Source organism: Ascidiella aspersa, chromosome 3, assembly GCF_963924565.1.
Source record: "Ascidiella aspersa chromosome 3, kaAscAspe10.2, whole genome shotgun sequence".
Classification (NCBI taxonomy): domain Eukaryota; kingdom Metazoa; phylum Chordata; class Ascidiacea; order Phlebobranchia; family Ascidiidae; genus Ascidiella; species Ascidiella aspersa.
In genome coordinates, this window is record NC_139449.1 from 29,442,255 (window position 1) to 29,465,446 (window position 23,192).

The window sequence follows — 23,192 nt, forward strand, 5'->3', positions numbered from 1 at the left end:
CGCAACTCATATTGAACCGAAGCTTTATAAACCGGATTTAAAAATAAATTTATCGAACCAGGGCTAAACCGGAACATTAAATTGCTCCGAACCGAAATGAGAACTAAACCGGATTTCGAAAAAATCTTTGAACCCGAACCGAATCTGAACCGGAAAAGTCAAACGGTTCGACTCTCTGTTTTCAACGCATCTATCACAAACTAGGCCTACTACGCAAACCTTATTATTATTGAAATATGCTTCGATCTACTACGAAGCATATTATTACTTTGTTTTAGAAGCATCAAGGACACTAAAAGCTTGTAACAAAAAAAAGTAAACCTAATAACTAACAGATTTTTTGTTTTAGGTATTTGATGTATTCTTGCCACACCCGGGCAAATTTCTGTTTCACGTTTTCGGAAAATCAACAAAATTTAAGTATCGAGAGGAGCGTTACAAATGGGTGTGCTGTTATCAAATAGAATGCCCTAAAGTAACACCCAATGCATCTCGACTTGTTGCCCCGCCCTTCTTTGAGAATGTGTTGTGCTATGGTCCTTCTAAGAAAATTGCTGACATTCAAATTTCTGTAATTAGTCATCCTGGCCCTACAGTAGAGTGTGATTGCAACGGTGAGGCAACACTGAAGTTTTCGTTTGCCAAATCGAGAATGCCAATTTCTTTTCTTCATGGCATAGAGGACGTAAATTCGGCGAAAGTGGCGAATTCTGTTGTTAGGTCGGTCGAGCTTCTTGAAACCAATGATATGTACCTTCTTGTGTTTGTGCGCGTTCCTGCAAATGGCAAATACTGTCTTACTTTGTTTTACCGCGACGGCGAAGGGTCATCAGACACCCATTCCGACTTTGTTCAATATCTTATTATATCGCAGAAACAGTCTTTAAGGTCGCACTTCTTGTTTCCTGAGATACAGTCAATTGGACCGAGGCAGCCCAATTTTGATGACCTAGATTTATCCATTTCTACTAATTGCGGCAGTTTTGTATCAAAGCATTGGCTTACTTTTAAACAGAACGAAGATTGCACTGTCTTAATCGAACACCCTAAGCCAATTACCCTTATTGTCGACCTAAAATGTGTTGATGCAGAATATAACGAGTTCGTTTTGATAGCAACAGATCAAAACAACTCAGTAATAATTTTATTACCACCACCAAATGTTACAGATCGCAGAGCCATACTTGCCTTAAATATTTATGCAGCACCTCTGGGAACATCTGTGGATGTACCTTGTGTATACTCAGCTTTAGTTTCAGGTATAACAGAATACAACCAAGGCATACAAGCTTATGTTCCATCTCCATCGAAAACATGGGGACTTGTAACCAACGTCCGCAAGGAAGAGTTATTTGTAAAATTTATTAACTCAGAGCCAGCTGTTCTTCAAAAGGCGGTACAGGGAGATACATTTCCGTACAGAAAGTATGGAGGGGGAGATGATTTTAAGATGGTTTTACAATCTGAAAAACCAATCGAAGTGATTCTTGAGTTTACAGAATGCATTGAAGGGAAAAACGTGGAAAAAGACGATTTTATTATAATAAGTGAAAGTAATTTCAACACAACTACAATTCAAGCAAGGTTCCCCAAAACAGGAATGTACAAATTGTCGGTGTTTGCCAAACCGCTTGAAGATAGTGGAAATTCATACTCACCTCGTCACCATACTCTGATAAAAGCTCTGGGCCTAAGTAAATGTGAAGTTCCCTTTCCAAAGTCATACGGGTTGTGGAACGCCAGTTGCTGTCAGCTGTTCAACCCTTTGGAAAGAAATGTCAAAATAAATGTTCCTGTAAAATTTCGCTTAAAGCTTGCAAAATATAATTCAGAGATAGAATTCAAGCCTTCTTCTTATGCAAAAGTTTTTCTTCAATCAGATGGTGGTTCGTTGGAAGAGCCAAATAAGCACAATTCAGATTTCGTGTACGAATGGGATTACTTTTCCGGGCCATCGGATTCTATCGTGCGCGTAGTCATTAAGGAAAAGCCCGACGACACCACAGTGTACCATGTTCTTGAATTTTTAGTCGTTTAACTTTTTGGCGTGAGCTCTTAATTGCATTCCTTGATTTTATTTAAATCATGAATTGTTCACATATTTTCGTGTGCTGTAAAAGTTCAAATTGTATCGTCTGTTTGAGTACAAAACTAATCCGCATCCATGAATTATTTTATAAAATACCCTTTAAAATAACAGTTTGATTAAACTTCTGTGGATGTTACCTGTTCGTTTGATGCTAATCTTTAACTTAGATTTCCTGTTTCCTTGCTGGGCCGGTGTGGCTATTTCAATCGGCGACTGGTCAAGTAATCCCAAACGCAGTCTCTTTTGCCCTTTATGATTTCACTCCACATCTGTAAATAACAATTATCCTATTTATTACAGTACTTGTAAGATGTGCGATGCTGCGTTGTGAGCTCTATCCAATAAAATCGAAACTATCATGAATTTTTCGAAGGCAAATTAAGGTTGAACGGTTAATTCAGTTGTTTAGTTTCGACTTATTAGAGTACTTTAGTGCCCTCCTTGTTGTTGTTTGAATATAAAAACTCACACCAATGCACAAATTTTCGATAAACGAAGCACATCACAATGAAGAAGATAAACGCATTATATGAACAAGATAACGCAATAGAAAGTGCAATTTGCGCTTGCCGCAAACTGATACAAGTTTTTTTAGTTTTTGCTTAGCCATAGAGTTGGGTAATTGTCTTCAAATTTTTAAGGCTATAGTTATCTCAAACTTGCTTAGCCATAGAGTTGGGTAATTGTCTTAAAACATGCCAAAATCATCTTAAAATATGTTTAACGCGTCACATATGTCCTTTAAATAAAAAGTATAATGTTTGGAACATATCTCAGTTTATGTCACCTTATGAAGTAACTTAGTACAGCAGATTAATAAATAGTCGTTTCCATGCCCATATATTCTAATCAACCTACTTAGAGTCGCGAGTCCGGCTCCGACTCTCCAACCTGTATTTCACCAATCTACTTAACTAAAATACTGTGGATGTTCTGCAATCCACTTATAGGATTGTCAAATAATTTATTTACTCACAATACATGGTTGAAAAATATCCATCATATGCTATTCGCATTTAAATTTAAAGCTAGCGACCATATTAGTTTCAAAGTTTGGTAGGCGTACTGCGCATGCGCACGTCGAAGTCGGGACTTGGGTAGTTTTACGTGATCTTACTCGAGTCCGACTCCAGCCAAATAAACCGACTCCGTCGAGTCCCGAGGCCGACTCCGCAGCCCTGGTTATGAGCTATAATGCTTCGCCTCAAACAATTTCACAATTATGTTAAATAAATACATCATCTTCAGTGATTGTTTTAAACTTGGGCGCGAATAAATCATCTTTAATATATTGTACAAAGGACGCTTTTATAATCGCAAGTTTTTATGTTAAACGTCACGTCTCGAATGTCTTGCGGTCGGCGTAACCGTTTCTATTTACAGAGGGCTGGTTAAGGGTATTTCTTCGCTGGTTTTTAACCCCTCGTATGTTAGCCTAAATAGCGGTTTACATGAGTTTCGCGATGCCAGGTTCGTATATCTTACCATCCGACAAATAATTTTAACACATTGAGAGGTATAGCACCAAAAACCCTATTTTTATTCAATTGTTTTTGCAGAGTCACAGCGTTTTAGCGCAAATGAACAAAGTGACCGAGGGGCGAAACTATATGGGTATTATGCATGGGCTAAAACGTTAATTTGCACAGGCCCTCAAAATGTTCAATTGACTGGCTGCAAGTTGCAACATAACTGTAAGGAAAATTACTCTTACGTGGTGTATTTCCAGAAACTTTAGTATTTCACAGAAGCTTCAGGCTGCCCCAGGTTCGATTTTCAGTTACAATTCTCGTCAGTCATCGCTTTTTCTTGTTTATCTAATCGTTCCACAGAAATTCGCACACAACTGTCTTTAGCCAACAAAAATTATGAACTGTTTTTAAAGTTTTTTAACAATCAGGGCATTCTACAATTACGCATGTTAATTGACTTTTTTATTGTTGGGGTGTTTCTATAGTAATATATTTAACTGAATATGCGCATTATTTGATATGCTAAAATAAAATGTTTAACCAGTTTACATGGTGGTAAACGTAATAAAATTTGTAAGTTTGTTAGTGGTGTACGTAATCTCGTGGATGTATTTATTTCACTTTTTATTTACTGGTAAACAGCTTTGTAAATTTATTCACCCAAGCATAACCGTATCGTGTAAACAAATTCTAAATGGAACTCCAGCCTTAACGGCGAAACTTTATATTATCAAGGAAGGGAAATATAAAAAGACAAGTAAATAAGCAAATTGCAATGACCGGCCCTGGTCTAGAACCTTACCACAGGGTTGAAACAATTATGAAAACAATGTACAATATTTGGGTTAGGGTGTCGGTTAGTGTTTGTTTGAGAGTGGACCAAGTATTTTTATTTTATAATATTTCTTAACCTACCAAAATCTAAACGCTAACCTGTACCCTAACCCAAATAATGTTTGTTGTGGTTGGATTCTAGACCAGAGCCGTTTTTCTAATTTAACAATTTTTGTATGGTACTTCATTTTCAGCCTTGTGAGTTTCTGTAACCTAATTACAGCTGCGTAGGTTTATGGAATAACTTCTGCCGCGCAATTATAAGCTTCATAAACATATCCATGTATATATTTTTGTTCGTCATCTATGTATATTTGCTGTCATAGGTCTGACAAGTGTTTTTAAATGAGCTTAGGCATGTCCGGTCACATTACGGCGACGCAGGCACCGAGGCCCAAGTTCCGCACGAGCAAGCCTTCGTCACGGCACCAACAACACATGATGCCGAACACAAGTGAAGCCAGAGCGAGAGGCTCATACAACAACACAAGTCACAATCCCAGCTACCAGCACAACTTCAGCAGTCCAGACAGTGACACAGAGATCATGGTGGACGATTTCCTCGTTCAGCCGACACCTCGCAGTCGAAAACAAGTCGACCGACAAGGCAGAGCTAAGGACAGGGGTCAACCGAGGCCCAGAAGCCGAGGCCATTCCCTCGACAATTTGCTAACCTCAGCGGAGAAGTCTATGAACTCCCCTGCCTCGTTTGACGCACATGGCATTTACTATGAGGATGACAGCAGCGAACCTGAAATGAGACAATATGTGAAGACTTACCAGCCACAGCAGGAGCCCTCCTATAACCGGCGCCGCACCCGGACAGATGACGGCACTGGAAGAATGTTTTACCAACAAGAAAAGCAAGAACCAGAGTCAAGGTGAAGCATTTAATTCAACTTTTCGCAATTTGTATTAAAATAATTAACCTTCTTAAAATGCATTTTAATAGTAGTCATCAGAGAAATTTGTATATAAATACATAGAGACGTTGTTGATGAACTTTTTTGTGTTTAAGTAAAGTCATATGTGACCAATGTGGTTGTTCTACATTATTCAGGGAAGTGTACGAATTGCAAATGAGGATCCAACAAATGGAAAAGACACTGAGGTGGTGGTCAGATTGCACGGCCAATTGGAGGGAGAAGTGGACTAAAGTAAGAGCAGAAAGAAACCGGGCAAGAGAAGAGGTTGGTAGAAATACTTGCTTTATTACACAATGCTTGACAGTTAATTGTCATTAACAATATTATATATATATATAATATATAAAGATAGGAAAGTCTGATACTTGTATTTTGGTCTGTAAAACAGGCTTAGCCACCTGATTGGATACCAAACAGCATTGTGGCCAAATGATCTAAATTAATTTCAATTAAAACTTGCAAAATTATTTTTGCAAGTTATTAGTCTAAAACTTGCTTTAGCATTAAAAAGGTAAGTTACCTTCTGTGTTTTTTTTTTCAAGTTAAAAATGTCACAACCCCAGCTGAATATCTCAGTCAATTTGGCATCAGGTAGGCACTATCCCACCTTGGTATGGTCGTCGGACAAGTACAAATAATAACACTTGTCCACTTGGCACCTTGTGAAAGCTACCATTTATATTATCAGACAACTGCAACAGCATATCGTGACTAAAAGTATAACTTTTTAATGCAGCTAAAAAGGACCAAGGTTAAGTTAGAAGATACCAGCAAAGAAGTCCTTGTACTGAGAGAACAGAGCTCTGTGCTGCTAAATGAGAATGTTAGGCTGAAGAGTGAAGGTGCAACCCTGGGCAAAGATGAACCATTATCTGATGACAACTTTTCTGCCCTGGAAACCTCAAGAACTCAAGTCAGTAGTATTGTGTATTTAAAACTGGTAAAATGTTACGTTTCAGTGTTATGATTTTGCAGTGGTCTTTGTGCTAATTGGTCCTCACTTACCCAACTAAGAAGTAACATAAAGCAAAAATTGGTAGATGTTATTATATCTCCTAGAATTAGTTTGTTTGTTAATGATCCATGCTTGTATTCAACTTTCAGTTTCTAAATATGTTAATGCACCAAAGTAAAAAGGGAGGTTAAACTGTTGGTGAAAAACAATTAGGTACAGTAAAATATTGCAAAAGGTGAACCTAGCTGTTTGGCAAGTGTTATTTCCTCTGGGCAAGTGCTAAAAATCCAACGCTTACCTGACCGCTGTTAATTCAATATGAACCCTGCATAATGCATGATGAGCTGTTTTACTTGTCTTGCAGTCAGGGGAGTCAACCACCACAAACACAAAATCAACAAGATCGGAGACAAAAATTGTTCCCAAGCTAAGTGGTGAGTGCCTATTTGTGTATGTTTTTTTAAAAAACTACAAAAGTAAAGTGTTTCTTTTATTTAAAGATATGGTATTGTGATTAAAACTTTATTCCATTTTTTCAGAAACTATGTTTATTATTACGTTGCATTATTCACATATTTCGATTTAAATGTAAAATAAATATTGCTAAACAAATGTTAAAAATAAACAAAATAAGATTACCAAAATGAAACTTCCTAATTTTCTAAAAATAGTGATTTGTTTTACTTTTTACTATAATCATTTCTGTTTCAATTTCTCATGTATAGGGTGATTATTTTTTTAATTGTCAAAAAAAATCAAAATTTTGTCAAAATTTGCTATAGTCATCATTTTGAAAAAAAAATATAGTGATCATTTTGAAAATGTTGTTCAGCGAACCACCAATAGTTAGTAAAACATCTAAAACATGTGGTTTATGACGCCAAGACACTAATGCATTACTTCAAACTACAACATGTTATTTAAATCAATGTATTTCCAATAGGTCAAAATTTTATTAAAAAAATATATTTTTAGATCAAAATTTCTCATCTTTTCGGTCAAAAAATAATCGCCTTACTCATGTATAATACCAAGCAAGTTGGTATGCGCTTCACATGTGAATGTTTTTTGCTTGCTTGTGTGCAAGTAGGTGAAAAGAGTACCACATCGGCCAACAGTAACACTTCAGCGTTGGATGAGGACCAATTATCACAAAAGGTGGCCGCACTTCAGCTGAAGGTGGAGGAGTCCGTAAAAACAATTCATGCTGAAAGAAAGTAAGTTCAAGTGCTACCAGCAGATAATATGGTTTTATAACTTTCCTTTTAAAATTTTTTATTAGATTGTGATTTTTTCTGTTTTTATTCATGGTTTGATATAAAAAAAGGCCTTTTAGTCGAAATAGAATCAATTTCCTTTTTATCCAAACCTTTAGAATGATTTTTTTAATTTAGTTATAAGAAAAACTTCAAGAAATAGGCAATCTTTTAAATATATTGTCATAATAAAAATTTAAAGGAAAAATTACATTTTAGTCATTTTTTTTCTTTTTAATACTAAACTTTAAATGACTTTTTTTTAAACTGATTATAGTGAAGAAAGGTAAAATAATAAATTCAAAATATTTAACACACAAATAGGTTTATCATTTTAATAATAAAAATCAATTTTAAGATTTCAAATAATAATATATAAAACTTATTTCCAGTTCAATTGCCGGATTCACCAATACATACAGTAAACACATAAATCACAAACGGTTTATTCTTTTGTGTAAAATATTTACTGTTGAAACAGTGCTAAGAAATTGGAGAGTGCTTGGCAGATAACTCTCCTATTATCTCCCTCTCTTATGTAAACAAGAGTGATCACCACTGAACTCAATGGACTCAGAACCGCCCCCAGCTTTTCAATAAATAGCAAACATTGTAGGAATTTTTGCAATGCTCTTTTTGTATAAAATATGATTTTATAGTTTTAAGCAAGCGTTGATGCATCAAAAAGCATACACCGGTAAATTTTTTGATAAAAATATAAGACAAATGTGTTGTCAAATGTTGTAAAATGACTTTTCCATCTTCAAACAAATGATGTGTAATGAGTGCCACATGTGCCTTAGAAGTTGATAAATGATGGCATGAACAGTCATTGTGTTGTAAATGATGGCATGAACAGTCATTGTGTTCTTGACAAGTAATCGCCAGTCTTTGTTCTACTAAGTGGAGTATATATCTGGAAACACGTTCCATACCCACTCCAGTCAACATGAATGTTGAATGTTAACTTAGAGCACTCTGTAACCTTGCGCCATGTTTCTGCTCGCAGTGCAAGGTTGAGTTTGCACAAGACAATCGAGGACCTCGAACAGCAGCTTTCAACTTACAAAAAGAAACACGAAGAGATAAAAGCGGGAAAACAAGACGCTTTAAAGCAGGTTGGTGGCGACTAGCAATCTAGTTCTCCATGTATACTTCTTTCATGAAATCCCACTTTCTAAGCTTACAAACACCATAATGGCTTGCTATATAATAAGAATATCAAACACCATGCAGAAGTAGGTATCATTTTTCTAATTGATATTCTTATTACATCTTACTGCAGTCTCCAACCACTATGCTCCATATGCTTGCTATATGTTTCTGGTGTTTCCATAAATTAAGTAAGTCAACTATTTTGTTGGGTCGTTTTGTAGCTATCACGGATACAAGAATCCCACCGGTCAGATTTGGTCCGCATCAATCAAAACCTTGAAGAGGAGTTGGAAAACCGTTCTCAAATGGAAAGAAAAATACATGACCTACGCGAAGAGGTGAACCTTTTCTTTAATTGAGTGTTGAAAAATGCATTTTTTGTTACAAAAACTAGCAGCGGTATGTCTAGCCCGGGAGAAAATCTTTCAGTTAATTTCTTAGCGCAATTTTTTTATACTTTTAAAACAAGAAAACAAAAATATCATAACTTGTACAGGTCACCTAAACGTTGGAGAACAAATATAATTACCAGAGGCTCTTTTATGATATAATTGTTTGATAAGTATCAATGCCTGGTAGCAACAGTTTGTGTCAAAAAATAGGTTTTTATTTTAATTAAGGTATCCAGATCTGCCATTTGTTTGTTGTTGTTTTTTGGAAATAGTTTTAATAAAATTTCCAGACGCCCACGCTTACAGCTTTACTCCACGTTTAATAAAATATAACGCAATTATTTAGGCTCACGAAAAGCGTAATCTGTTAAATTTTAACGATAGTAACGAACTTAGTACACCGAAAGCCATCGCAGACTCGCCGAATCTGTCGATCAATGATGCAAGCAGGGCAGGTTAGAAAAACAGCTCTACTGCAGTAAGGCTCAGAGAGGAGCGAGTCTCGACCTGTGTATGTAAGTTGGTAGAGCGTCGGTCCCGCTATGACCAGAGGTCGTGAGTTCGAACCTCACTGCAGGGAATTTTTGTCTAACCTGCCCTGCTTGCATCATTGATCTACAATTCGGCGAGTCTGCGATGGTTTTCGGTGTACTAATGGTACGTAAGCCGTAATCGTTGGTAAAAAAGCAGCTTTAGAAGGACTAGATACAGTCGTTAACATACATATGTTTGTGCATCTTTCATAAGTAAAGAACTTGCGTCTTTTCTAAGATCGAAAGGCTCCAGGAAGAGAACACGAGCGAGTGGGGCAAGCGCGAAAGGCTGGAAACGGAAAAGCTGCAGCTGGAGCGGGAAAACAAGCGGCTGAAGACGAACGGCGAGGAGCTGTCGACGGAAATGGAGCGGCGGAGAAAGTCGACGGCTGAGGAGCGCGACCACGAGTTGCAGCACGCACAGACACAGCTGCACGACCTTACTGAGGTAGGTAGGCGACTTGCAGGCTTTAAATGCTCAAATGCTCGTAGAAAGTTGGTTGTAGTGAAATATAACGCTACTTTGCTGTTTTAAAATGTAACTGCTCCCATGCTGAGTAATATGCATCTAATACTGCCCAGGGAAAATACGGCCCGCGGGCAGCATCCAGGCCGTCAAGCAATTTAATGCCGTTAAGGCTTATTTTGCTTAAAACAATTGTTTTTTGGTATTTTCTGCGCGAAGTTGACAACACATCTGTAACTGTATCCTAGTCTGTTTTGTAAAATGTTCACTGTGATGTCATTGAGGCAAATAAATAAAAAAACGAGACTTTGAATTTTTTTTTGTTTTTTTTGTAACATTTGGTTACACCACGTTTTCCATGGACGGATCCAATGATGACCCCACCAAACTCTATTTTTACCTGTTTTAAATACTAAAATAGAAATTTGTCAGCGAAAGATCACACCCTTAGCAAAACATGTATCCTCACAATTTTAATATACTTTACACTTTCTTGTCTGAGTTAAAATCGGTCATTTTATAAGTTCTAGTCATTAAGAGAGAAATATATTTCGCCAATCCGGTATCATTCGAATTAGGAGACTGATGATGCCTGATTTTCACTCAAACAACAATGAATTATACGACACTCCTATAAGTGGATTCCTGAACATCCACGTTATTTTAGTTACATCAATTGGCGGAATGCAGGCTGTAGAGTCAGGGCTGGACTCGGGACTCGACGAAATCGCACGTTTGACCGAAGTCGGACTCGGGTTGATTTTTTTGGCGAGAGTCGGACTAGGGTTATTTTTACCCGACTCCGCAGCCCTGGTTTACATATACAGTTTGCCATTGTCCTTACGATTTCATCGTGTCGCTTTAAACAGGAACTGAACGATCTGCGACGTCAGTACACCAAGGACCAAAAGCTGCTGGAAGACAAACAGGAGGAGCTTTCACACAGCAAGCGCAGGTCGGAGAAGCACGAGACCGAAGTCAGGGCGTTGCGAAACCGGGTCGAGGAAATCAAGAAGCAGCAGACGAGTACCGAGGACGAGGTAAAACAAATACAGTTTTCTGGCCGCTTTTTTCAGCCACAAATCGTGATCTTATTTTTTTTTTAAACGGGCGTGGGGAACATTTTTTATGCTGCGGACGGCGTTATGAGACAGGCAATGTTTTGCTTAACAGCCTTTGAAACTACACCTGTTACCTGGAAGATTTACCGAAAGTCGGGATATTCAGGAATATCGTGCAAGCAAGACAGGGCTAGAAAAATATAGACTTTGGTCAGGTTCAACCTAACGTTTTAATTTGCCTTACCGAAAGGCTAGATCGCAGTACATGCTGTAGAGCAGCTGTTCTAGATCGGGGGTCTACAAAGAATTTTCAAAGGGTCTGTGAAGTTTTTGAATTTGCAGCAGGATTGATGAAATATTATATTTCAAAAACGTTGGTGCTTTTTTTTTGTATAGTAGATTCGAACATTGGTATTTTTTGTGTTTATTTACCCTAAAAGCATTAAACATTTTCGATAACTTTTAGGTTGTCCGTGGCCGCCTCAAGGACATTAAGGGTCCGACAAGACAAATAAGTAGAAAACCACTGGTGTAAATTGTATAGTTAATTATAATAGCAATGATTTGAAAACTTAAATCAAACTTCTATACTCGGTTTTTAAGGGCTTATTTGGAAGCAAAAGTTTGACAATACTTAAAACAAATTTGACGTTGTTGCATTACTCCAGGTTCATAAATATGCAATTTTGTGCGTAATTTGGCCTTGGTTTTGCGCTTATTTGCCTGTTTTTCAAACATTTTTATGTTGCATATTTTCTAGTGTTTTCGTACTACCATTGCATGCCAGCAGGTTTGTGAAGAACCCGGTTCTCTGAATTATGTGGTCAGAAAATCGCACAAATTAGTCAACATAAATCTTGCTTATAGCAGCAGACACGACAATACGATTGCGCATAATATAAAAGGTCGATTCGCTATTACAACGATACTCTAAACCTAAAAACTTGTTAATCATGCTACAGTCCATTTCGAGTCAAAAAGGGACGCGAATGGTAACAGCCACTGGTTCTTCTAACAAGCGAAATTTGGCAACAGTTATTACATTTGGCACATTGCTGTAATTTAGAAAAAATGGAAATTAAAAAAATGGAAATTTTAGAAAAAATGGAAATTAAAACATGTCGTGCAATGCTAAACAGAAAAGCGTTTAAAATACGAATTGTGTTACGGTCTATATTTTGCCGACCATTTCTTATTTATTATTTCATAACCGCAACGCAATATTACATTACTTTTAATTTTGTTAGCTTGATGTCGCCCAAAATCAATCTAGAAAGCTGTTAAGGGTCGTAGAAGAGAAGGATGAAGAAATGGAGAAAATGCAAATGCAAATTGGCCAACTTCAAACGAGGTTGGTTTGTTTTCTTGAACCATGTTGAAGTTATTTAGGAATTATTTCTAAAACATCAGCTTCAGCTTGTTAATTCGATGTAAGTGACCCCTAAAAGCATTGTTAAAATTTTTTTCTAGAAATATTATAGTAGTATTTCACAGCATATTTACAAATTCGAAGGGTAATCACAAAACTAATTTATAAACTTTTTTTATCCTTAGATTAAGAAGAGAGGCACCGACACCATTATCTTGGCAAAAGCAAACGTTCAGCAGAAATACAAAAGATCCTGATATTACAATTAGCTCAGACTCTTCTTCCGATGTGTAATATAGTATATTTTATCGCTATTAGTGCCTTTTTATATCATTCCTATTGCATCCTGTTGTTCCTCTCCTCTATTGCAAATTGATACATTTTTGTTTCTCTTTTGATCACTGTTTTTATTATTTGTGCCAAAGTCTGGCTGCACTGTTTTACCTTTTTATCACATCTGTACTGTACTTTACTGAAATTATTTTTTTATAAACAACATTTTTTATATTACCAATACAGGAAATCAATTTCCATGTAAACCAATTCATTTGCTTTCCATGCGAGTTTGCTGTAAAACTTCAATATAAATCTTGTTCTGTTCTTTTCATATGAGAGCTGTGTCTATTTTTTTAATATCTGCAAACAAATTTTTAATGCTTTGTGCAATGTGTGTGAAGTTCATATAAAATTTATGTTTCTACTCACTGTAGCTTTCAACCTCAATCTACTTACCATGATGTAACAAGTGTATTTCAATGTGTTATTTGTATAATGCTTTCCTACCTAGCAAAATGCTTTAATAAAAGTAGAAGGTAACTGTAAATATATCCTGTAATACATTTTTATCTTCCTAAAGAAGGTAAGTTATCACTCAAAGTTCAGAAGTATAGCAGATTTATTTTTTTCAAAATGAATTCTATTGCACAGTGAAAATACAGAGCATGATATGACAAAACAATAATAATACACCAACATCAGGTTTGACAAAGCCTTTAAATTAAATGAGATGATTACAATTAAAGTGCAGTAAAACTGGTTAATTGTCTTGGCAGCGATTAGGAATACCAGACTGTGTTAGAAAATGGACTTTCTCTTTCCCAGAAATCAACAGCCTTTACTCTGAAAAACCCTTTAATTTGTTCTGACGCAATAAAAGTAAAAGATGTAAAAATAGTGTTAACCTTGTTAATTGTCTTGAAATTTTTCTGGTTGACAACGGTATATTGGACAATGTATGTTTTAATACATTTAGAACTGATATTTGCATCACTCCAAACAATAAGCACCTGATTAGCTTGTATGTGATGAATTTGCAGTTGAGTGGGTCCATCTGGAAAGTCATTTGGTTTCCAACAAATTTGCTGCAGAGTAACACCAGGCAGTGGTAATATAACATTGGAATGATAAACTCCTTGTTGATCTAAAATCACATCTACTGGATCAGAGCAATGTGGTCCTTCTACTTCATGCAGTTTATCTAGCTGTGCTGCAGTTGGAAATACAGGACTACCGAAACTTTTCCAAACAGCATAGGGGTTTGTATACTTGTTGCTTAACTCGCAGGTGACAGCCTTAATATTGAGAGGCTTCGGTTGGAGATCAGAAAAGTTGTTGTATGTAAGACTAACTTTAACAGATCCCTGACCAGGAAAAGTGTCATTGCTGTTGTACAGCAAAGTTGAAACCTCCATGGTTTTGCAGCTGGTACAAATTGCGGCAATGCCATCAATAGTTTCCTGAGAGTTTGAATTTAAATTTAGGTCAACTTGAACATCTCCCAGCTTTGCCAAGAGCCCCATAACAACCAAGGCAGGCTTCTTTACAAAATGCACATATCTCGGATTAGTGTTGTTTATTTGAAACCTAGCATTCAAAGTGCGCTGTGTAAAGAAATTTGGAGCAAAGCTAAGGAATCCATTGTCATTGCTGAGTAGGGCATATTTGATGTTACTCCGACTTTTGTTGGCAATAATTCTGGTTTGATGCTGCACTATAACTTTGGTGATAATGGCTGCATAGGTAACATCAGCGCGCCACCATTCTGGCTTGTTCCAACCTACCAAAGGGTCAGCTTCATCATTGAAAACTGGCGTAGAAGATAGAGATGGATACATAGAGAAAATTGTATCAAAGGTGTTAAGCTCACCATTTATAATGTTATCTGCCAAACCATTTCCTTTTTGGTGAATTGATATAAAGTCAATAGGAGTTCCAAATTTTCCTGTGATAAAGTTTCTTCCATTGGCACAATGTTCCAATAATGCATAGCAGCGTTTTGAGTGCTCTGTTGTTCTGCATGATCCGCCTGGGCCACCAAATGTCAGAGCTGGATGGGCCTCAAAAAGGCCTTCATAACAGGCATCATAATATTTAAGAAAACCTTCGACAGATATTTTAACATCGTCAAAATCTTGGTTGTCTGGTTCATTCCAGGTCTCAAAATTCCATTTGGCAACATAGTCTATTCCATGCATGACGATATAACGGTTTGCAATGGTGGACACCAAATTCTTAAACTGCGTAACTTGTGTCACATTGTCAAAGTTTGAAAAGACGTTTGAGGGATTGCCCATAATCTCAAATCCAAGATGTAAACCATTTTTGTAAAAGAAAAACACCAGTTGGTCCAACTTGTTAAAGTCATAGTGGCCATCTTTAACAGTTATCAAATCTAACAACCAGTGGATGCGAACTTGCTTTATTCCACTGTGTGGTACTGAAGAAACAAGAAGAAGATTCTGCTTCATATCTTCTGAAAGTAAATACTGACTTGCATTTTGGTGTGGCAAAGGAGGGCACAGGCCAGTGCTTTCCCAGAAATGTTTAAGGGGAGCTTTGTGCTCCAATGTTGTTACAACAATTTCGGAATCACCAAATGCATTAGATACTATACCCAGCAAAAACAAGCAATTTCCAAAAATAACCAACATGCTTTAAATGTAGTTTTCCACATAAATCAGTTAAAAACAATTGAATAAGGGTGAAAGGTAGTTCATCAAATATTTATTGCTGCTTGTTAAAGGTGACGTTTTTAAACATTTGTTTGAACAATTTTGTTGAATAATAGGGAAAATACCCTGATTATTTTTTCGCAAGGTAAATTTGTTTTAAGGGTAAATATTTCTCGGGTGAATAATTTTTAACAAAACTATAAAACAGAATAAAATGAAAGATTTTTTTTAAAACAATTTGTTTTGATCAAATTTTACTTCACCAATTTGTTCAAAAAAGTATACGAACCAAAAACCAGATAATTAACCAGTGAATTTAATATATATAAAGGATCGCAAACACCGCAAGCTGAATCAATCGGAAGGACCGCAACGATTTGCCAAGATTAATGGCGTGGATAGTCCTAACCTAGGGCTGCAAAACATCAGGATTTACCTGGACATGACTGCAATTTTAGGCATACTCTTTGTGTCCACGAGGCAGTCTTTACCTTGAGCAATCCAGTTAGTGGGATAATTTTAATAACGTTTGGTGTATAATAATAGAAGGAAGATATACCTTAAAACAGGAGTTCTTGAACTTTTTTACCGCAGACCCCTAAATTTTTGTTCCTGCCTCGCATGGATCAGTGTAGGCAAAATATATTTAGAGATGACGTCATAAATTTACGTCATAATACAAACAGACTTTAGAAACTTGCTGTTTCCGGTCCAAAAAAATGTGAAATGAAATCAAGTCAAGTCAAAGCATACTCAGTGCAAAAACGTTCATGTTTAACTATAGCCTACTCTTTTCTTTTAAAAATAGATTGATTAAATATACACTAATAGTTCAATTAGGCTTACATGGACCTCCTAAAACTAGTTCACGTTCCCCCAAGAGGTCCATCGACCCCAGTTTAAGAACCCCTGCCTTAACAGCACATTATGAGTGCATCGACGGGTGGGCCCTAAGTGTGTCTGGGATTCTACAGTTTCGAAAATGGTAGGCCTATGCCAACCCTAACCCCAACCACTCTCTCTAACCCCAGCCCCGACTCAACTCTAAACCCTAAGTGACCTATGCGACATCTGATGCAAGACTTGAGATCCTGTACATTTAGATGTACCAGATTAGCTAGACTTGTGTAACAAACTTTTAAGCAAGGAATTATCTCTTTTAAATCGAGCTGTGAGGGGGAGTGGCGCTTTATTAATCTGTAAGAGCAATGTGATCGCTACCATATTCACCAATAAAATGCGCTTGTATCACGAAAATGACATTTTGCAGCTCACAAAAAAGTATCTGCACAGGAGTTTGAACCACGGTAAAAGTTGAAGCAAAAAAGACGAACTTAAATGACAATCCTAAACGTACTTTCCATCAAAAAAGTAAAACCCACGTCTGTATTAATACGAAAATGAACGAAATGACAGACAAGATTTACCCACTGCCGCTTTAGCCTTCCACAGACATCTGTTAGAACCAAAGTGCAGTTCGCAACGGAAAACCTTTGCGGAAAACGTACACAGCAACAATGCGGATACTGAAAACAAACACCTCATCGCAGAGCGAAAGCCATTCTTTAATTACCAAAACTTAAAGCCATTACAATAAAAAAAACTTACGCAGCACATAGTATCTATGGACGACCGCCAAACAGGAGCCTTCAGAAGAATAATCTCTTGAGCTATTCCATGATATTTTTTCTCAAACTAGGGTAGCGCATGTTAACTCGAAGCCATTTTTTAGAACAAATTTTAAGGCGATTTTTTTGCCACGTTTTAACGACGTTAAAGCGTCAATTAGGCTGAGCAAAACATGCCCTTTGGACCAAAGGCCTGGATCAACAGATTAAGTATTGAACATGTATTGATGTTCTAAAAATGTCGAAATCCTGGCAAACTAATTTTAAAACATTAGAAAATTAAACCTTTTTGCGAAAAATATATCTGGCTCATAAATGCCTGGAATTTATGCGCAAATGAAAAGCCACGTAAAAAAAGCGAAAAGCTCGCATATTATGGAAGTGGCTGTAAAATAAATTGTACAAATCACAGTACAAGCAGAGCCATTACAATAGCTTCTCGTTTTGTGCAATGCGTAAAAAAGTTCGGAACTTGAGATATTGACAGGACATACGTTTTAAGTATTTTTAGTTATGGTTTTTAACTGTAAATAGACGCCATTTTAAACAGGATTTTAATTGTTTCTTTGACGATACACTGCACAACAACATCGAAATAAAATTTTCAGCCCGCGCGATTAAGGACGACACGCGTTCACAAATTCGAACTGCCACAGTCAGGGAACGAAGATATTGCCGCATACGCAAAAATGGGACAAAAGCAGTGGACGACTTGCCAAATACGCAACACCTCGAACAATGAGGAGCGGGGCGTGGTTTCGGCGACGCTTTGTGCAGCGCAACCTGTGTACAAAAATAAACACCACTTTCGTCACAAACTCTCGCGTGATTTCCTCTGTTTGCGCCACTTTTTGGGTTCCGACCAGTTTTAGCAGCTTCGAAGGCGCGCTATGCAGCGGTTGGAAATCACCTTCCGCGGTCGGTTTTGCTGAAACTTTTGATCAAAGTCTAGCCAAGGTCATGGCTTAAGGATCACTTGGAAGCTGGACGAGACCTCGTTCTTGATGAGCGACACGGCAAACGAGGACTCGTCCTTCATCGCCGCCACAACGTCGTCGGTGACCAGCACGTGAATGGAGGAGCGCGCTGGCTGGTAGAGAACGCGCGAGATGTGCGGGCGACACGAGGGCTCCTGATCCTCAAAGATACACGCGCCTGTCGCCTTTACCAGCTCGCCGACGGTTGGCCGCTGTAGGTAGAAGGCCTTGTAGATGGCCAGCCCACCAGTAGCGCTGTCGCCACTTGCTGATACTGCTGTTTCTGTGGCAGGGGTTAGGTACAAGGTGAGACGCGGACGCGTGGCCTTGGCCCTTAGAACGTTAAAGAGTCGGATGCCATCGGCGTGGCCGCAAATCTGGATCAAGTCGTCGCGCGATAGGGTCAGCAGGTCGGCGCCGTTAAAGTTGCCGAAGGTCTTGGCGAAGGCAGAGAAGCGCTGCCGCTGCAGCCACTCCTGCGTTTGTGCCACGGTCGCGCCCTCTGCTAATGCGCCGTGGTGCTGGCTGTGGTGATGTTGGTGGTGGTGGGCTTGCTGTTGGGAACTACCACCGTTTCCCAGGTCTGGTTTCGAGCCGGTTTGTTGGGCACTGAGTGACGATGACGTGGGAACGAGCGCCACCGACAGAGAGTCGTTAAGCTGCGTGTTGTAGCTGCCCACGCTCCGACATCGCCTGTCAGAGTAGCTCGAGCTGGCGCCGTTGTTGTGGTGCGGAATGATCGAGTATTCCTGCCGGGACATCACAACGTCGGACGCCTGCTCCATTACGCGCGTTCGCTGTTGTTGCTGCTGCTGCTTTTGAGGCAGGAGCTCTTTGCCCTGGTCGACTTCCTCACCTTGCGAGTAAATGGGTAGGCACTCGCTGAGCAGCGTCGAATCGTAGGACGGCTGGTACTTAAGCTTTTCTTGGGCGGAGCGTTTCTCCATTTTGTCCTTGTCGGTCTTCTGCTTGCGGTCGGCACCCTTGGGCTTGAAAACCTTGATCTGGCAGCTGGCCGAGTGGATGTGCTGGCCAATTTCGCCCGCACCGTCGATTGTGTAAGTGTCGAGCTGAATACGAAAGGGCACTCCCTTCTCACCACCGTGCTTGCGTGCTGTAAACTCGGTGCTAATGCAGTGCACCTGCACCCAGACTGACGCCTCCTTGTCGACATCCCAAACAAACTCAACCAGGTTGATATGATCCGGGTGCTCCTTTGGTTGGATGACGCCCATCGACATCGGCAGATCGATGTTAAGAAGGCGGTCGCCTGGGCGGCTAAACTTCCAATACTGGAACTGCTCAAACTCACTGTACTGCAGCCGGCGGTCATGGAACACAACACGCAACTGGCTTTTAACAAGGTGCATGCTGCCATTGTTTGAGATGTCACGTAGCTGCTTGAGCTTAATCTCGTACGACTGGCCCTGGTTGAGGTAGGTCAGAGTCTCGTCGCAGACCTTAGTGGCAGGTGAGGTGGGTGCACAAAGCATGTACTGCAGAGGGGGAAGGCCCTGGTTGGCGCTGAGCAGGCCGTCCTGCTTGAAGATGGGCAGGTTTAGCACCTCGCTCATGTTGTATGCGTTGGCGCCAATTTCTAGGCCGAGGCCAGACAGGTTCGTGTCAAAGTCCTTTACCAGGTCGGACTCCATTCCATCTAGTTTCACCCAGGACGATAGATCTCCTTTGGACAACTGAAACAAAGCAATCCAATAATTTAGTTAATCATACAACTTTTATTTCTAGGAAAGAAAATGAATTCCATTTAATTTTTGTTCAAGGTTAAGGCTGGCGATAAACCTTGACGGATCTCAACATAATGCATATGTACTGCACATTTCATTTTATCTACTACCTAATTCCATTATTACCTGACAAATGTACCCAGCTAGAGATTGAATAGATTGTACATATTGAATTAAGTAAACCAACGTTCATTGTATACAGCAAGATAATTTGCTTTTTTACACAATCAATGGCCCATTGTTAATATGACACACAACGTAAATAATTACCTTGTAATGCAAATAGCTTATATTCAAAGCAAAGCAGTAACATAATGATTAGCCAGTGGAGGTCAATGGGTTTATATACAGGTAAATAATTATGTGTTGAACCTGCCGAATTCAAGTTTGGCTCTGGCATCATTTATATCTGCTTTGAATTTTACCAAACACCACTGATATGATAATTTAATATATAATAAGTCAAAATACGCTTTGTATGCAGCAGGTGTAACTAGCTTATGTTTGAATACAATCAACTGAAATGTTTTTAGAGACTCTCGACCAACTGATTCGGTAAAAAACACTTATTAGACATTTTAAGCGCTAATTGCATTTTAAGCCAGCGATAGAGATTGATTTGTTACGTCAAATAATGCTTTATTAGGCTTGTTACGACAATAATGGTCATTTTAAAGTTCCGCTTGTGTGCCACAGCTACTGTAATGACGAAACACATATTAAATGCCATCGACCAGGTGAAATGTGGCGATCCACCCCCCCCCCCCCCCCCCTTTGGCTACCCCTGGTATATAGCATAACAATCCATTACCAAAAGCCTGTTCTGGGGTGATATATGTTTTATACCAAGTTTAAAATGATTATCTTAGAATAAAGAAAATAAAACATCAACTTGTTTTACTTATATATAGTAAGGCAGGTTACTGGAGAATGTAAATTATATAACATGTTGTTAGAATGCAAATTAGACTGCAAAAAATATGATTAGCAAACCAATCAACAAATATATGAAAGCTTCATACGAACATTTTCAGTGTTTTCAACTTCAGCAGTGTTGCTCGAACTGGAATTTACATCGCTGCCAGTTCCGCTTGATGAAACGCTTATTATTCCATTTGGGCCGATGTCAAAGGAATGGTGATTGTCGTTTTCAATGTCCTGCAAACTCTCGGTAAGAGTTCCGATAGAGGAAATTCGGGAAGTATAATTTGGTGCAGAACTGGATGAGCTGGTATTGCTGCTTGGTGGAGAGCTGGTATGTGGAGCTGGGGAAGTGAGTTGGCGGACACTGACAATGTGCTGATCTTTTTGTCTTCCCTGGATGTGTGACAAACGTTGGGTCGACAGAGGACCAACAGTGGTCGGAAGCTTTCTCTTCAAGGTCTTTTGCTGCAGCTGGTCATCGTCGAAAAAGTCCAAGAACTGGCTGGTGTTGTTGTCAGACAGCAGCAAGTTTCCGACCGCCTGTCGCTTGCTCTGCTCGCTGTTGGATGGAGCGACTGTGGGAACGACGAGCAGGTAGGTTTTCGATGACGATGAAGGAGATTCAACTTGGGATTTGGAAGCCAGGTTGCCCTTTTTATGGACCTTTTTCATGCATCAGCTAGTCTTACAGGTTTTGCCTACTTTCGCCACACTTCAGATAGAGATTTTAATTTTATTTACAATAATGCTGCAAATTAAGAGGTTTATGTCGTAACCTGATACAACTCACAGTTTAAAAAGAAATTCCAGTTTACATAAACATATATACAGTACTGTTTATTAAGTAACCAAAACAGACAATTTTTGTTAAAGGTTTTTATGAACTGCTGAGACCATGAGTTTAACTATTTAAAAAGGCTCCTATCTTCTTCTAGCCAAATCCTTGTTTCTTTGGACTGAAATCGCTTATTTTACTGATATCTGAGGCCTAACAAACCGAACAGCATGACTTCTTGAAGAGAAACAGTTACAAAAACAATTTATTACTGCAGGTGACTTTCGGAATAACCCAATTAAATTTTCTACGTTTTAGCCTCTTGATATGTCTTCTATTCGGATATTAAAATAAATAGGCCTTATTAATACAAGGTGACTACCGACAGCAACATAACATAAAGTAAATACTTTCGGATATTTTTAGTACAGAAACAATGATCTTGATAGGTTATAAAACAATAAACAGCAAATACCACACTTGGAGTCAAATAAGGACAGCAAGATTAGCATACAGCTTACCCTTGCTGTCAAACTTATAAATAACACCAGCTTAGTTAGTGTTACAGGTTCTGGAAAAACTGTAAATTAGCTATACAAGTGATGTGAAATTTTATATAAAACAAGTGCATAAATATTTCTGAATCTGTGGAATCAAACATTAAATGCACAACCAACAACGCTGAGGCCAAAACAACAACGAACATCAACAGTAAAATCGCTATGTTCCATAGTGTGCACTCTGAAATTTCCTGTCCTGTGATATGCGTTAATTAAAGCAGATTGTTTACAAATGTGTATGAAAGTGATGAATTGACAAACCACGAGCAAATTATCGTAATTTTTTAAGCATGCATTTTTTATGATAAGATTTTGCACGAACTGAACTTGATTTATTAATTTAAACTTTTACAAGATACAACATTTCGCATAAAAAATTGTTGCAACTCTACGCGTCGATCGTTTTAATTTATTTTGCGAACAGTTTTGTTATGGTTGAATGGCTATCACGTTCTGATTTCGGACAAAGCGCAAATTTGTTACATTGCAGTTTTGCAAATAAAATTTGCGAGACTACCACATGACATTAAAGTCAAACTAGGATATAAAATTGGCAACAAAACGCCAAAAACATGAGAAATGGTCAATACTGCGAGTGCGAAGTGTTTATCCCGTTTTCTTCAGTAGTTATGTAACCATCTAGTTTTTAAAGGTGTAACAAACCGATTTTATGTGATAAAAATGAGAATAAAGTCTAAATGCGACGTTTCACGACAACGATCGTCAAAATACAACCGGTCATGAATATGCGTATGCGACTGGGAGAAAGGTTAAGCTTCGACAAAAATCAGAAAATCATGCGGGACATTATAAAAATCTAAACTCAATAGGGGAGACCGGAAATACCGCGTACGCGGGAATGAATCGAACGCAACTTATATTTGTATCTGGCCTGGTTTTAAATTAAGTATTGTCAAACCGGGGCTGAATCGACACTTTTGCTTTGCTACGAAGGAACCGAACCGAATTCCCAAAAATCCTTTAACCCGAACTGAAAATTAAACCGGAAAAACACAAACGGTTCGACTCTCTGCTTTTTTTAGCCAACTTCGTTTGTCTATAAAATTATGGTTTAAAATGTAGGTAAAACAATACAAGCAATATTTATTAGGCTATAACTGCGG

At 38.3% G+C, this 23,192-nt stretch overlaps 3 protein-coding genes across 3 annotated transcripts; 1 reads left to right on the forward strand and 2 right to left on the reverse strand.

The window, feature by feature from the left end:
• Positions 1 to 4,736: 4,736 nt before the first annotated feature.
• Positions 4,737 to 13,287, forward strand: LOC146161454 (coiled-coil domain-containing protein 102A-like). Its single transcript, XM_083385457.1, has 11 exons — positions 4,737 to 5,270; positions 5,456 to 5,585; positions 6,058 to 6,234; positions 6,641 to 6,710; positions 7,364 to 7,493; positions 8,542 to 8,650; positions 8,909 to 9,025; positions 9,851 to 10,060; positions 10,948 to 11,118; positions 12,387 to 12,490; positions 12,694 to 13,287. Exons 1-11 carry the CDS (start codon positions 4,741 to 4,743, stop codon positions 12,800 to 12,802), a joined length of 1,857 nt encoding a protein of 618 aa, XP_083241583.1. The 5' UTR covers positions 4,737 to 4,740; the 3' UTR covers positions 12,803 to 13,287.
• A 104-nt stretch (positions 13,288 to 13,391) lies between these two features.
• LOC146161455 (alpha-L-iduronidase-like) lies at positions 13,392 to 15,534 on the reverse strand. The gene has a single exon (XM_083384733.1). It carries the CDS (start codon positions 15,436 to 15,438, stop codon positions 13,564 to 13,566), a length of 1,875 nt encoding a protein of 624 aa, XP_083240859.1. The 5' UTR covers positions 15,439 to 15,534; the 3' UTR covers positions 13,392 to 13,563.
• Positions 15,535 to 17,588: 2,054 nt separating this feature from the next.
• On the reverse strand, positions 17,589 to 21,476 carry LOC146161456 (transcription factor CP2-like). The gene is made up of 2 exons (XM_083383707.1): positions 20,836 to 21,476; positions 17,589 to 19,758 (listed from the first exon to the last, which is right to left on the reverse strand). The coding sequence occupies exons 1-2, from the start codon at positions 21,403 to 21,405 to the stop codon at positions 18,046 to 18,048; spliced, it is 2,283 nt and encodes a 760-aa protein (XP_083239833.1). The 5' UTR covers positions 21,406 to 21,476; the 3' UTR covers positions 17,589 to 18,045.
• Positions 21,477 to 23,192: the final 1,716 nt, after the last annotated feature.